We start from the raw sequence: 17322 nt of genomic DNA, 5'->3' as shown, positions 1-17322 counted from the left end.
TGCCGGGTGGAGATTATAACAGAACATGGCCAAGATGTTCAAAATGACAAACATGGTCAAATAATAAATCAGGAATAAATGTCAGTTGGCTTTTCATAGCCGATCATTAAGAGTTGAAAACAGCAGGTCTGGGACAGGTAGGGGTTCCATAACCGCAGGCAGAACAGTTGAAACTGGAAAAGCAGCAAGGCCAGGTGGACTGGGGACAGCACGGAGTCATCATGCCCGGTAGTCCTGACGTATGGTCCTAGGGCTCAGGTCCTCCGAGAGAGAGAAAGAAAGAGAGAAGGAGAGAATTAGAGAGAGCATACTTAAATTCACACAGGACACTGGATAAGACAGGAGAAGTACTCCAGATATAACCAACTGACCCTAGCCCCCCGACACAAACTACTGCAGCATAAATACTGGAGGCTGAGACAGGAGGGGTCAGGAGACACTGTGGCCCCATCCGATGATACCCCCAGACAGGGCCAAACAGGAAGGATATAACCCCACCCACTTTGCCAAAGCACAGCCCCCGCACCACTAGAGGGATATCTTCAACCACCAACTTACAATCCTGAGACAAGGCCGAGTATAGCCCACAAAGATCTCCACCACAGCACAAACCAAGGGGGGGCGCCAACCCAGACAGGAAGATCACATCAGTAACTCAACCCACTCAAGTGACGCACCCCTCCTAGGGACGGCATGAAAGAGCACCAGTAAGCCAGTGACTCAGCCCCGGTAATAGGGTTAGAGGTAGAGAATCCCAGTGGAGAGAGGGGAACCGGCCAGGCAGAGACAGCAAGGGCGGTTCGTTGCTCCAGAGCCTTTCCGTTCACCTTCACACTCCTGGGCCAGACTACACTCAATCATATGACCTACTGAAGAGATAAGTCTTCAGTAAAGACTTAAAGGTTGAGACCGAGTCTGCGTCTCTCCCATGGGTAGGCAGACCATTCCATAAAAATGGAGTTCTATAGGAGAAACCCCTGCCTCCAGCTGTTTGCTTAGAAATTCTAGGGACAATTAGGAGGCCTGCGTCTTGTGACCGTAGCGTACGTGTAGGTATGTACGGCAGGACCAACTCGGAAAGATAGGTAGGAGCAAGCCCATGTAACGCTTTATAGGTTAACAGTAAAACCTTGAAATCAGCCCTTGCCTTAACAAGAAGCCAGTGTAGGGAAGCTAGCACTGGAGTAATATGATCAAATTTCTTGGTTCTAGTCAGGATTCTAGCAGCCGTATTTAGCACTAACTGAAGTTTATTTAGTGCTTTATCCGGGTAGCCGGAAAGTAGAGCATTGCAGTAGTCTAACCTAGAAGTAACAAATGCATGGATTAATTTTTCTGCATCATTTTTAGACAGAAAATGTCTGATTTTTGCAATGTTACGTAGATGGAAAAAAGCTGTCCTTGAAACAGTCTTGATATGTTCGTCAAAAGAGAGATCAGGGTCAAGAGTAACGCCGAGGTCCTTCACAGTTTTATTTGAGACGACTTTACAACCATCAAGATTAATTGTCAGATTTAACAGAAGATCTCTTTGTTTCTTGGGACCTAGAACAAGCATCTCTGTTTTGTCCGAGTTTAAAAGTAGAAAGTTTTCAGCCATCCACTTCCTTATATCTGAAACACAGGCTTCTAGCGAGGGCAATTTTGGGGCTTCACCATGTTTCATTGAAATGTACAGCTGTTTGTCATCCGCATAGCAGTGAAAGTTAACATTATGTTTTCGAATAACATCCCCAAGAGGTAAAATATATAGTGAAAACAATAGTGGTCCTAAAACAGAACCTTGAGGAACACCGAAATGTACAGTTGATTTGTCAGAGGACAAACCATTCACAGAGACAAACTGATATCTTTCCGACAGATAAGATCTAAACCAGGCCAGAACTTGTCCGTGTAGACCAATTTGGGTTTCCAGTCTCTCCAAAAGAATGTGGTGATCGATGGTGTCAAAGGCAGCACTAAGGTCTAGTAGCACGAGGACAGATGCAGAGCCTCGGTGTGACGCCATTAAAAGGTCATTTACCACCTTCACAAGTGCAGTCTCAGTGCTATGATGGGGTCTAAAACCAGACTGAAGCATTTCGTATACATTGTTTGTCTTCAGGAAGGCAGTGAGTTGTTGCGCAACAGCTTTTTCTAAAATGTTTGAGGGGAATGGAAGATTCGATATAGACCGATAGTTTTTTATATTTTCCGGGTCAAGGTTTGGCTTTTTCAAGAGAGGCTTTATTACTGCCACTTTTAGTGAGTTTGGTACACATCTGGTGGATAGAGAGCCGTTTATTATGTTCAACATAGGAGGGCCAAGCACATGAAGCAGCTCTTTCATTAGTTTAGTTGGAATAGGATCCAGTATGCAGCTTGAAGGTTTAGAGGCCATGATTATTTTCATCATTGTGTCAAGAGATATAGTACTAAAACACTTAAGTGTCTCTCCCGATCCCAGGCCCTGGCAGAGCTGTGCAGATCCAGGACAGCTAAGCCCTGGAGGAATACGCAGATTTAAAAAGAGGAGTCCGTAATTTGCTTTCTAATGATCATGATCTTTTCCTCAAAGAAGTTCATGAATTTATTACTGCAGAAGTGAAAGCCATCCTCTCTTGGGGAATGCTGCTTTTTAGTTAGCTTTGCAACAGTATCAAAAAGAAATTTTGGATTGTTCTTATTTTCCTCAATTAAGTTGGAAAAGTAGGATGATCGAGCAGCAGTGAGGGCTCTTCGATACTGCACGGTACTGTCTTTCCAAGCTAGTCGGAAGACTTCCAGTTTGGTGTGGCGCCATTTCCGTTCCAATTTTCTGGAAGCTTGCTTCAGAGCTCGGGTATTTTCTGTATACCAGGGAGCTAGTTTCTGCATCTAGGGTATTGCGCAAGGTTAAATTGAGTTCCTCAGTTAGGTGGTTAACTGATTTTTGTCCTCTGACGTCCTTGGGTAGGCAGAAGGAGTCTGGAAGGGCATCAAGGATTTTTTGTGTTGTCTGAGAATTTATAGCACGACTTTTGATGCTCCTTGGTTGGGGTCTGAGCAGATTATTTGTTGCGATTGCAAACGTAATAAAATGGTGGTCCGATAGTCCAGGATTATGAGGAAAAACATTAAGATCTACAACATTTATTCCATGGGACAAAACTAGGTCCAGAGTATGACTGTGGCAGTGAGTAGGTCCAGAGACATGTTGGACAAAACCCACTGAGTCGATGATGGCTCCGAAAGACTTTTGGAGTGGGTTTGTGGACTTTTCCATATGAATATTAAAATCACCAAAAATGAGAATATTATCTGCTATGACTACAAGGTCCGATAGGAATTCAGGGAACTCAGAGAGGAACGCTGTATATGGCCCAGGAGGCCTGTAAACAGTAGCTATAAAAAGTGATTGAGTAGGCTGCATAGATTTCATGACTAGAAGCTCAAAAGACGAAAACGTCATTTTTTTTTGTGTAAATTGAAATTTGCTATCGTAAATGTTAGCAACACCTCCGCCTTTGCGGGATGCACGGGGGATATGGTCACTAGTGTAACCAGGAGGTGAGGCCTCATTTAACACAGTAAATTCATCAGGCTTAAGCCATGTTTCAGTCAGGCCAATCACATCAAGATTATGATCAGTGATTAGTTCATTGACTATAACTGCCTTTGAAGTGAGGGATCTAACATTAAGTAACCCTATTTTGAGATGTGAGGTATCACGATCTCTTTCAATAATGGCAGGAATGGAGGAGGTCTTTATCCTAATGAGATTGCTAAGGCGAACACCGCCATGTTTAGTTTTGCCCAACCTAGGTCGAGGCACAGACACAGTCTCAATGGGGATGGCTGAGCTGACTACACTGACTATGCTAGTGGCAGACTCCACTAAGCTGGCAGGTTGGCTAACAGCCTGCTGCCTGGCCTGCACCCTATTTCATTGTGGAGCTAGAGGAGTTAGAGCCCTGTCTATGTTGGTAGATAAGATGAGAGCACCCCTCCAGCTAGGATGGAGTCCGTCACTCCTCAGCAGGTCAGGCTTGGTCCTGTTTGTGGGTGAGTCCCAGAAAGAGGGCCAATTATCTACAAATTCTATCTTTTGGGAGGGGCAGAAAACAGTTTTCAACCAGCGATTGAGTTGTGAGACTCTGCTGTAGAGCTCGTCACTCCCCCTAACTGGGAGGGGGCCAGAGACAATTACTCAATGCCAACACATCTTTCTAGCTGATTTACACGCTGAAGCTATGTTGTGCTTGGTGACCTCTGACTGTTTCATCCTAACATCGTTGGTGCCGACGTGGATAACAATATCTCTATACTCTCTACACTCGCCAGTTTTAGCTTTAGCCAGCACCATCTTCAGATTAGCCTTAACGTCGGTAGCCCTGCCCCCTGGTAAACAGTGTATAATCGCTGGGTGATTCGTTTTAAGTCTAATACTGCGGGTAATGGAGTCGCCAATGACTAGGGTTTTCAATTTGTCAGAGCTAATGGTGGGAGCCTTCGGCGTCTCAGAACCCGTAACGGGAGGAGTAGAGACAAGAGAAGACTCGGCCTCAGACTCCGACTCGCTACTTAATGGGGAAAACCGGTTGAAAGTTTCTGTCGGCTGAATGAGCGACACCAGTTGAGCATTCCTACAGCATTTCCCTCCAGAAGCCATGAGAAAGTTGTCCGGCTGTGGGGACTGTGCGGGGGGGTTTATACTACTATCTGTACTTACTGGTGGCACAGACGCTGTTTCATCCTTTCCTACACTGAAATTACCCTTGCCTAACGATTGCGTCTGAAGCTGGGCTTGCAGCACAGCTATCCTCGCCGTAAGGCGATCGTTCTCCTGTATATTATGAGTACAGCGACTGCAATTAGAAGACATCATGTTAATGTTACTACTTAGCTTCGGCTGTTGAAAGTGCTGACGAACCATGTCCAGATAAAGCGTCCGGAGTGAAAAAGTTGAATGAGGGAAAAAAGTTGTGATGGAAAAACAAAAAATATAAACGGTAATTAAAAAGTAAAAAGAAAAAAAAACATAAAGTTGTCAGCTAGCAAAGTAAGGTTGGCAACAAAACGCACAGCAACACGTGGTGTGTGCATATGTATTCACCCCCTTTGCTATGAAGCCCCTAAATAATATATGGTGCAACCAATTACCTTCAGAAGTCACATAATTAGTTAAATAAAGTCCACCTGTGTGCAATCTAAGTGTCACATGATCTATCCCATGATCTCAGTATATATACACCTGTTCTGAAAGGCCCCGGAGTCTGCATCACCACTAAACAAGGGGAACCATGAAGACCAAGGAGCTCTCCAAACAGATCAGGAACAAAGTTGTGGAGAACTACTGATCAGGGTTGGGTTATAAAAAAATATCAGAAACTTTGAACATCCCATGGAACACCATTAATTCCATTATTAGAAAATGGAAAGAATATGGCACCACAACAAACCTGCCATGAGAGGGCCGCCCAGCAAAACTCTCCGGCCAGGCAAGGAGGGCATTAATCAGAGAGGCAACAAAGAGACCAAAGGTAACCCTGAAGAAGCTGCAAAGCTCCACAGCGGAGATTGGAGTATCTGTCCATAGGACCACTTTAAGCCATACACTCCACAGAGCTGGGCTTTAAGATAAATAAATAAATAAATAAATAAGCAAACACAATTGGTGTTCGGCAAAAGGCATGTGGGAGACTCCCCAAACATATGGAAGAAGGTACTCTGGTCAGATGACACAAAAATGTAGCTTTTTAGCCATCAAGGAAAACGCTATGTATGGTGCAAACCCAACACCTCTCATCACACCGAGAACATCATCCCCACAGTGAAGCATGGTGGTGGCAGCATCATGCTGTGGGATGTTTTTCATTGGCAGGGACTCGGATACTGGTCAGAATTGAAGGAATGATGGATGCAGCTAAATACAGGGAAATTCTTGAGGGAAACCTGTTTCAGGCTTCCAGAGATTTGAGACTGGGATGGAGGTTCACCTTCCAGCAGGACAATGACCCTAAGCATACTGCTAAAGCAACACTTGAGTGGTTTTAAATGTCTTGAAATGGCATAGTCAAAGCACAGATCTCAATCCAATTGAGAATCCGTGGTGTGACTTAAAGATTGCTGTACACCAGCGGAACCCATCCAACTTGAAGGAGAGGGAGCAGTTTTGCCTTGAAGAATGGGCAAAAAATCCCAATGGCTATATGTACCAAGCTTATAGAGACATACCCCAAGAGACTTGCAGCTGTAATTGCTGCAAAAGGTGGCTCTACAAAGTATTGACTTTGGGGGGGTGAATAGTTATGCACGCTCAAGATTTCAGTTTTTTTGGTCTTATTTCTTATTTGTTTCACACATTTTTTTTGTGCATCTTCAAAGTGGTAGGCACGTTGTGTAAATCAAATGATACAAACCCACCAAATATCAATTTGAATTCCAAGTTGTAAGGCCAAAAAAAAGAAAAATGCCAAGGGGGGTGAATTTTTTCACAAGCCACTGTAGATGGTCTTGTATATGGTTTTGCTGCATTGACCATGTAAGGTTGTGTTGGTGTCATGTGTACTCAGGCATGACTTGATGGGAAATCCAAGAAAGCCCTTCCAGCAAACCCTTATCTTCCTTTAAAGGGGAAACAAGTGTCATGTACCTCAATGACATGAGTGATTCAGTTGATCCATTTCCTTGTCAAGACCATAACAGTTTATGTTTCTGTACGTGTGTATTGGGCATAGCAACAAATTATGGGGAATGAAAATTGTACCCCCACCTGGTTAACGATACCTCTCCGAATGGTGTTACTGGCGGTGGTGAGGCCGGTGATAACATAGACGGTTCCATGGCAGTAGTTGTTGTGGCATGGTGGGGAGCCAGTTGTGTTGGAGGAACTCCTTGGCCTGGGGCATCACATTGGTCAGGCTGTAGGTGGAGACCTTGGCCCCGGGCCTGGTGCTGGTCGGGGTTCAGCTGGCCATGCCTGGCTCTGCTCCATGGCTAGAAGTCTGGATGTAGACCGGGGGAACGGCTGCATGTTTCCTGTCCTAGAGCCACTGGACAGCTGGAGTAGATGGAGAGGGGTAGAGCAATATGTGATTACACAGACAGAACATAGATGCTACACAGCATAGGCACCGCTGGAGAGGAGAGAGAGAGAGTGAGGAGTAGAGTGCAACAGATGAATGCATATACAAATGAGTTATTATACAAATTGCAAACAGGAATATCAATAGTACTATGTAACAATGTGTACCATTTACCAGCACTTTGTTCACAGTGAAACCTGTTCATCGTGAGAGAAGTGTCATGTGATGCTGTGCTTATCAAGACTTCTAACCACCAAGCCAGAGTACCAGAGGAAGGGTTTCAACTGTGCTCAGCGCCATCATAAAGCCCTCTTCTCACCACTGTAGCAGACGGTCTATTCTTTGAATGACTCATCATTCAGGTCCAAAAGGCTCCTTATCAGCTTCTACCCCAAAGCCATAAGACTGCTGAAAAGTTCATCAAATGGCTACCTGGACTATTTGCATTGACCCCCCCTTTTTTTACACTGCTGCTACTGGCTGTTTATTATCTATGCATAGTCACTTTACCCCTTCCTACATGTACATATTACCTCAACTACCACGACTAACCTCTACCCCCGCACATTGACTCGTTACCGGTCCCCCTGTATATAGCATCGTTATTGTTATTTAAATTATATATTTTTACTTTTGTTTATTTAGTAAATATATTTTCTTAACTCTTGTCTTTCTTCAAAACTGCATTGTTGGTTAATTAAGGGCTTGTAAGCATTTCACAGTAAGGTCTACACCTTTTTTATTCAGCTCATGTGACAAGTAAAATGTGATTATCTCTTCTTCAGTTTGATTTGACCATATCGCCCAGCCCTATCCACAAATCTGAGGGAGAATGACTGCCTAAGCAGTCAAATGGCTCTGTATGTAAAGTGGCAGTGCCAGGTACCGGTTTGATTGGGTGCCTGGTTGACTATTTATGGAGAGCAGTAGCAGACAGGTAAAAGTGTGTGCAATTAGAGTTAGGAAACTGCTGGGTCAAGTCTTGTTTTTCTGCTGCCATGAAACATTCACTCATGCACAGATATTAATTATCTGTATGTCTGCAAAGGCTTTCTTACAAGTGAACACCCACCCCCACACCAAAACACACAACAGCAGGTGCAGGTGGTGGTTCATAACCAAAGGAAACTGCAGGAACCATCTATATAAACAAAGCCTTGACCACAACTAAAAACACCGCCTCCAGGATGGAACCCACAGACATCTTGCTGTTTGTTTCCCAGTAGTCAGTTAGTCAGTCAGTCAGTCAGCAGACAGAGACACAGAATGCTCCATTGTTCCAGGATCATCTTCATCAAACCCATCATCATCACCAAGAGATTGTGATTGATATTATGTCAGGTAAGAGGCTATATATATCTACACTTACTCTCTATGCATGTCTCCAAAATGAGAGCAACTCTTTTCTTTTTTATCTCCCCTTTTTGTTGGGGAACAGGAGTCTGCTCACCCTACACAATGTATAGTTTAATGGAGATAGTTACAGAGGTGAAGTGAGTAAGGAGAAAGATGAAAGTTGAGCAGTTGACTCAGGGATCGAACCCCGGTCTCCCACGGGAACATATGTATCCTGGAATTAAGTGTTTTTCCGCTAGACAAATCAAATAGCGACACATTTTGAGGTCTGAAAACATCTGACAAACATTGATATTTGTAATAAGTTTAGCACTGGAATTGACCTTGAATGAAGTGTAATGTAATATCATCTTCTCCTCCTCCTCTCCAGGCACACAGACTTCTCTGGTTGCCCTGCTGTGGCTGTGGGGAGCGTGGCTGTCCCCTGTCCTGTCCTCGTGCACCACGGGCCGGCCAGCAGAGTGCAAGGCTGCGCTGTCAGCTCCCGGTACCAACCTGGCGGGTGAGGGTTTCGACGTCGTCACCATGGAACGTAAGCAGGCCTATGTCATCGACGTGGACACCTGGAGGAAGACCAATAACGGGGCCTGTACCCTCTGTGTTAACCCTTTCATGGATGGCCAGACTCAGAGGCTGCCTGCGGCTGTGGTGGACTGGCGTCCCTCGCAGAAGTGCAACATGAAGTTAGCCAGCATGGTCTACGACTCCAGCGAGGCGTTTGTGAGCAGCAGCCAGACAGAGGTAATACTACTACTACCACTGCTACTGCTGCTACTACTACTACTACTACTAAACTCAGAGCTTATTTCTCTGAAATGTTGTGAACAAATTTGCTTACATCCCTGTTAGTGATAATTTCTCTTTAGCCAAGATAATCCATCCGCTTGACAGGTGTGGCATACCAAGAAGCTGATTAAACAGCATGATCATTACACAGGTGCACCTTGTGCTAGGGACAATAAAAGGCCACTCTAAAATGTGCAGTTTTGTCACAAAACACAATGCCACAGATGTCTCAAGGTTTGAGTGAGCGTGCAATTGGCTTGCTGACTGCAGGAATGTCCACCAGAGCTGTTGCTGGAGAATGTAATGTTAATTTCTCTACCATAAGCCGCCTCCATCGTTTTATAGAATTTGTCAGTACGTCCAACCGGCCTCACAACCATAGAACACATGTATGGCATCGTGTGGGTGAGCGGTTTGCTGATGTCATCATTTTCAAAGCTGAGTTTGAGTTAATGTGAGGAAAACAGTCAATTAGCTGACTACTAACTAGTAGTGATGATTTTATTTAAATTGACTGTTTTCCTCACATTAACTCTAACTCAGCTTTGAAATTGTTTCATGTTGCATTCATATATTTGTTCAGTATATAATATATATAGAGAGAGAGCTTTATAATAATCATCATAATCATGTATAAAAATAATAATATAAATAATAATAATTGATTCAATATATACTGTACTCCCTGTTCACTCATGACTGCACGGCCAAGGCACAACTCCAACACCATCATTAAATTTGCCAATGACACAACAGTGGTAGGCTTTATCACCGACAACGACGAAACAGCCTATAGGGAGGAGGTCAGAGACCTGGCCGTGTGTTGCCAGGACAGCAGCCTCTCCCTCAAAGTAATCAAGACGAAGGAGATGATTGTGGATTAAGGTTCTACAACTGCACTAAGTCTAGGTCCAAGAGGTTTCTAAACAGCTTCTACCCTCAAGCCGTAAGACTCCTGAACATCTAATCAAATGGCTACCCAGACTATTTGCATTCCCCCCCTCCCCTCTTTTACACCGCTGCTACTCTCTGTTGTTATCATCTATTCATAGTCACTTTAATAACTCTACTTACATGTACATATTACCTCAACTAACCAGTGCCCATGCACATTGACTCTGTACCGGCACCCCCCACCTGTATATTGTCTCACTATTGTTATTTTACTGCTGCTCTTTAATTACTTGTTACTTTTATTTCTTTTTCTTATCCGTACTTTTTTTAACTGCATTGTTGGTTAGGGGCTCATAAGTAAGCATTTCACTATAAGGTTGCATTCCTGTACCTGTTGTATTCGGCGCATGTGACAAATAACATTTGATTTATGTAAACTGGAAACTATATATATGTAGGAGGCTGCACTTAATGTAGCTGGGGATTTTAACAAAGTACATTTGAGAACAGTGCTACCTAAATTAGATAAGCATATTAATTGCACGACACGTAGGGCTAATACTCTCGACCCCTGCTACTCTAACTTTAGTGAAGCAGACAAGGCCCTCCTCCGCCCCCCCTTCGGCAAATCCAACCACGACGCCATCTTGCTCGTCCCGATTTTTAGGCAGAAACTCAAGGCAAAGATAACTGAAATGACTACAGCCCCGTAGCACCCACTTCTGTCACCATGAAGTGCTTTGAGAAGTTAGTCAAGGATCATATCACCGCCACCTTACCGGCCACCCTAGACCCACTTCAGTTTGCATACCACCCCAACAGGTCCACAGACGACACAATCGCCATCACACTGCACACTGCCCTGTCCCATTTGGACAAGAGGAATACCTATGTAAGAATGCTGTTCATTGACTACAGCTCAGCATTCAACACCATACCCTCCAAGCTCATCATCAAGCTGGAGGCCCAGGGCCTCAACCCCTCCCTGTGCAACTGGGTCCTGGACTTTCTGGCGGGCCGCCCCCAGGTGGTGAAGGTAGGAAACAACATCTCCACCTCGCTGACCCTCAACACTGGGTCCCCACAAAGGGGTGTGTGCTCAGACCTCTCCTGTACTCCCTGTTCACCTACGACTGCGAGGCCATGCACGCCTCCAACTCAATCATCAAGTTTGCAGACGACATAACAGTAGTGGGCTTGATCATCAACAACGACGAGACAGCCTACAGGGAGGAGGTGAGGGCCCTCAGAGTGTGGTGTCAGGAAAACACCCTCTCACTCAATGTCAACAAAACAAAGGAAATGATCGTGGACTTAAGGAAACAGCAGAGGGAGCACCCTCCTATCCACATCGAAGGGGGACAGCAGTGGAGAAGGTGGAACGTTTTAAGTTACTGGGTGTACACATCACAGACAAACTGAAATGGTCCACCCACACAGACAGTGTGGTGAAGAAGGCAGCTGAAGAAATTTGGCCTGTCACCCAAAACCCTGACAAACTTTTACAGATGTACAATCGAGAGCATCCTGTCAGGCTGTATCACAGCCTGGTACGGCAACTGCACCACCCTCAACCGCAAGGCTCTCCAGAGGGTTAGTGCGGTCTGCACAACGCATCACCGGGGGCAAACTACCTGCCCTCCAGGACACCTACAGTACCCGATGTCACAGGAAGGCCAAAAAGATCATCAAGGACAACAACCACCCGAGCCACTGCCTGTTCACACCCCTATCATCCAGAAGGCGAGGTCAGTACAGGTGCATCAAAGCCGGGACCGAGAGACTGAAAAACAGCTTTTATCTCAAGGCCATCAGACTGTTAAACAGCCATCACTAACTCAGAGGCTGCTGCCAACATTGAGACCCAATCACTTGACAGTTTAATAAAGGGATCACTAGTCACTTTAAATAATGCCACTTTAATAATGTTTACATATCTTACACTACTCATATCACATGTATGTAGTGTATTTGGGGTGGCAGGTAGCCTAGTGGTTAGAGTGTTGGCCTTGTAACCGAAAGGTTGCAAGTTTAAATCCCTGAGCTGACAAGGTAAAAATCTGTCGTCCTGCCCCTGAACAAGGCAGTTAACCCACTGTTCCTAGGCCATCATTGAAAATAAGAATTTGCTATTAACGGACTTGCCTAGTTAAATAAAAATGTATACCATCTACTGCACCTTGCCTATGCCGCTCGGCCATTGCTCATATATTTATATGTACATATTGTCATTCACCCCTTTAGATTTGTGCGTAGTTGGTGGTGAATTGTTAGATTACCTGTTCGATTTGTGTGTATTACGTAGTTGTTGGGAATTGTTAGATATCACTGCACTCTTGGAACTAGAAGCACAAGCATTTCGCTACACTCGAGTTAACATCTGCTGACCATGTGTATGTGACCAATAAAATTTGACTTGATGTATAGCGCTTTTCCCAATGCTCAAAGTGCTTTATGTGGGTAAACTCACCTTATCCACCACCATGTGTAGGTAGATGTCAGTTGGAAGATTGGTCTGGACGTTATGACCCCCCAGGCTAAGGGGTCGGTCATGGTGGGGGGCACCCACTCCAGAGCTGCCAAAACGGTGATGAGCCAGTCGAAGAAGGACAAGTACAGCTTCATCAAACAGGATATACACTGCTCTTATTACAGGTGATATACCTTATAAATATAACATCACTTGTATTGTAGATGTTTAACTTTATAGAACCAACACTGCTCTCTACAGGCTATAAACTCTCCATCTTGTGTGTTTCTTTCTCAGTTACCGCCTGCTAGATGACCCTCCCCTGCACCCTGAGTTCTCTCGCTCCCTGGGCCTCCTGCCCCCCCTCTACACTGACCAGACCAAGGTTGACTACAGACGTTTTCTTGACAACTTTGGCACCCACTTCATCAAGAAGGTTCTCCTGGGGGGGCGGGTGAAGAGCGTGACCTCCCTGCGAGTGTGCCAGGCGGCCCTGAGTGGCTACAATGAGAACGAGGTCAAGTACTTTTTAATTAAAATATATCAGTAAATGGATTTATCTATGTATTTTTATTTATTTATTTATTTAAAGAAAATGTACATTACGTTAAAAAAACAATATAATAATCCAGGTCAAGGACTGTCTTGAGGCTGAGGCCTCCGTCGCCACCAGTACCGGATCAGCTGAACTCAACACAGAGACCAAGTTCTGCAAGAAGGACCTTCAGAAACGTGACACCAAGGACCGCTTCAGCAGCACCTTCAAAGAGAGGTTCGATTGATTTGGATTTGATAGATTTTGGGGTGTTAATGGGCATTATACAAGACTTATAAAACACATATTTCCATTGTGGTCCTCGTTTAAGACAAAACATGACTAATGATAAACAAACAGGTTTACCGAGGTGGTGGGGGGACAGACGGACGGGACGCCCGACCTGCTCTTCTCCGAAACGGGTAAAAACTCCAAGGCCTTCGCTGATTGGTCGAGCAGCCTGAAGACCATCCCTGACGTCATCAACTACTCCCTCCAGCCCCTCCACCTATTGGTGAAGCAGGCCAGGAAGCGGGCTGGGCTGAAGAAGGCTGTGGAGGACTACATCCTGGAACACGCTCTGGTCAAGCACTGCTCTGGGAAGTGCAAGGGAGGCTCCAGCTCCAGTGCCCACGACTCCTGCCAGTGTGTGTGCCAGGCCAGCAAGGAGATGACCAGCCAGTGCTGCCCGCAGGAGAAGGGCCTGGCCCACCTTACCGTCACTGTGAAGAGCGCCAGGGGCCTCTGGGGGGACACCACGTCCAAGACCGACGGCTTTGTCAAGGTATTATCTCTTTTATTTTATTATTTTAACTTACTATGACGTTTGTTTTTAAGTGCACTTTAATGCTAAAGTCTAGAATTTGATGTGATTTACATTTCGCTCAGCTACACTACAAAAGTATGTGGATACACCTTCAAATTAGTGGATTCTGCTATTTCAGCCACACACATTGCTGACAGGTGTATACAATTGAGCACAGAGCCATGAGATCTCCATAGATAAACATTGGCACCATGAACAAGGTAGAATGGCACCGTGCACAAAGTGAGGTCCATACAGAAATTGTTTGTCGAGATCGGTGTGGAAGAACTTGACTGGCCTACACAGAGCCCTGACCTCAACCCCATCAAACACCTTTGGGATGATTTGGAACACCGTGCCCGGCATCACTAATGCTCTTGTGATTGAATGGAAGCAAGTCCCCGCAACAATCTTCCAAAAACTAGTGGAAAGTCTTGCCAGAAGAGTAGAGGCTGTTATAGCAGCAAAGGGAGGACCAACTCCATATTAATTGCTATGATTTTGGAATGAGATGTTCAATGAGCAGGTGTCCACATACTTTTAGCCACGTAGTGTATGTACTAAAACAAGTGGTGGGGGCCCCGTTTTGTCGTTTTTCAAATCACATACAGTAGCTTTAAATAAAGTTTGATTTGGTTTGATCCGTCAAGGTGTTCGTGGATGACAAAGCTATGCAGACTGATGTGATCTACAACAACGACAACCCTGCCTGGAACAAAGCCTTATACTTTGAAAACGTCAAGCTCTCCCTGGCGAGCGAGCTGAAGTTTGCTGTGTACGATGAAGACAAACACTGGTTCAAGTGGTGGAACGACCTCCTGGGGGAGTGCAGCGTCCGGCCCATCTTAGTGGGTCCTCACGACAGCATGTGTCCCATGAATCATGGAACCCTGTACTTTTCCTACAAGGTCGACTGTGCCCCAGGACTTGGTGGCCCCAACTGTGGGGAGTATGTCCCCTCTGGGATGAACTCTGACCTCTCTGACCTCTACACCTCCCGCAATGCCCTCAACATGACCCAGGATCTTCTGGCTCACATCCGGATGGGCCAGCCCATAGGAGACCCCTTGGCTTTCGTGGTTAAGCAGAAGGCTAATAGTCACCTTTACGGAAAAACCACATGAATCTCACATCACATGTCCCTGCTCTCAAAACCGCTATGCTATACACTATAAACCTTAGCCTGGCCTGTCTAACCTTAATGCATACCATTTCTAACCTATTGTTCTGAACAAGAAATCATCAACAAAAACATCCAAAGTATATGTATTTCTGAAGGTAATGGTTTATTTGAATTTTAGTATGTTTATTTGATAGAGGCCATGTACAATTACAACATGAAATGTATTGCATTAAACTTGACTTTTATGTTTTCATTCTCTCATGACTGTGCCATGTTGTTTGTGCTCCACTGCAATAAAAAGCTACTTGATTTGATACATTCAGCTGGAAGTCCAGTATATCAATTCATTGACCCTCACTTGAAAATCAATGTGCTGCTTTTGTGTTGTATTCAATGGAAGTAATTTTTCTCTAAATATATAATCATTGAAAACATTTTTAAAAAGGAACATTTACTACAGTTGGTGTAGCCTACTTTGTTCAAAGACAATCATAGCTGGTGTTGACTGCGCCTCCTCATTGACCAACTGGACCAGTTCAAGGACTCACTGTTAAGATTATTTTCCATTGATATATTATACAAGAAAGTGATTTGTTTATTATGGAATATATTTGGTGGGAAATACTAATACATTAAGCTGGGTTGGGGTCAATTGCATTTCAGCTCCCGTCAGATCAGGATGTACAGTACACTAAAATTCCAATTCCAGATCACTTCAATTAGGAACAATTTGAATTTGAATTGGCGTTTGGTTCACTTTTAGAATTGACCGGAATTGAAATTGAATTGAACCCAACCCTGACAGTAGGAGGCATCAGGATGATTGTGTGTGTACTTCAGGGTATAGTATTGTAAGTACCCAATTTAATCTTACTATTCAGCTACTACAAATAGCTAAGCACTGATATTTCACAGGAACAATATCATCTCAAAGTCTCTTAGAAAAGCAAAAAGTTTAGAAAAGTATTATATTCTCCCAATTTTCCAATTCAATGGTTTCTCAACACTTTCCTGAATCACAGAAGTTTAAGTTAAATGTCAGACCATGCTTGATTTTACCAAACCCAATATTACAGAAAAATGAAAGATAAAACCACATAAAAACCCCAAACTGTAAATGAATATTAGCACAAATACAAAACAAAATTAGAAAATTATTCTCTGTAAATACTACCATTTATTTAAATGTAGAAGATTCACAAAAAAAGTGTTGACTTCAAGAGGCAATATTCTGCAGTTTGCATCGGAAAACAGATTCCTTGTTGATTGTTGTCAGTGCCTGCCAAAGTAGACTGATAGTCATACATCAAGTTCAAGGACTGATGTATCTTTTGCGAATTGCTTTCAAGCAAAGAAGCTGAGGCACAGTGTATAACAGATTATCATTCCAGCCACCATTTTGTGGCTCTTCGATTAGACTATTCTGCTAAGTGATGAAGCAGATGCCTTGTCTTGATTCTGTAAACTAAAACATAATCAGATTTAAGCATCTTTAAGCATCTTTATTATAAATGTATCTTCTTTGTTTAGTGTTAAATCTGACAATTTTTCTTACCGGCAACGGCTTCTTTCTTTCTTTTTTTTTTACTATGGCCCGACACATCACTACTCTTCAAGATGCTATTCCTCTTCGAGAGGATGAATAGGCTCTCAATTAAAAACTTTTTCAGACGCAGGGAATACCTGGACAAAATACCTGAAATTCACTACTTTAATTCATCTGCTTACTCTGCCCTCATTTAGCCTCACATTCAAGTGTTATCCCATATTATTTCCAGTTACAACTATGTGGATTTTGTGACAACAATTTTGTGAGCTTATTACAGTATTATAGACCAAATGTTTTATTTTACTAGGCAAGTCAGTTACGAACAAATTATTATATACAATGACGGCCTACCCATGCCAAACCTGGACGACGCTGGGCCAATTGTGCGCCGCCATATGGGCCTCCCAATCACAGACAGATGTGATACAACCTGGATTTGAACCAGGGACTGTGGTAATGACTTCTGCACTGAGATGCAGTGCCTTAGACCGCTGAGCCACTATGTCCTGGGATGTACAATGATCTTCTATGTAGAAGAACCCTTACCTTCTAATGGCTCTTGTGTGGCTTGTGCATATCATAGAGAAAAACATTACTTGTGTGTGTTCGTGAGAGTCTCAGCTTTTCATAGTGGGGTCATAATAGTTTTATAGCTCAAACCGTTCAGACATTACAGATGTTTTTTTGTGAGAACAACCGTTTTCGGGATCTGCCCTTGTCTCACAAACACTGCTCTAGTTCAGCACCTGTTAATTTGC

The 17322-nt window shown here is 44.0% G+C and overlaps 1 protein-coding gene across 1 annotated transcript; it reads left to right on the top strand.

Annotated features, from left to right (window-relative positions):
• The first annotated feature begins 8299 nt into the window (after window positions 1-8299).
• Window positions 8300-15401, top strand: LOC120030625 (perforin-1-like). Its single transcript, XM_038976054.1, has 7 exons — window positions 8300-8387; window positions 8773-9143; window positions 12574-12737; window positions 12850-13069; window positions 13185-13324; window positions 13448-13871; window positions 14543-15401. The coding sequence occupies exons 1-7, from the start codon at window positions 8381-8383 to the stop codon at window positions 15014-15016; spliced, it is 1800 nt and encodes a 599-aa protein (XP_038831982.1). The 5' UTR covers window positions 8300-8380; the 3' UTR covers window positions 15017-15401.
• Window positions 15402-17322: the final 1921 nt, after the last annotated feature.

Source organism: Salvelinus namaycush, chromosome 36 (assembly GCF_016432855.1).
Source record: "Salvelinus namaycush isolate Seneca chromosome 36, SaNama_1.0, whole genome shotgun sequence".
Classification (NCBI taxonomy): domain Eukaryota; kingdom Metazoa; phylum Chordata; class Actinopteri; order Salmoniformes; family Salmonidae; genus Salvelinus; species Salvelinus namaycush.
The sequence above is the reverse complement of the archived record's forward strand: the minus strand, read 5'-3'. Positions and strand labels throughout refer to the sequence as shown.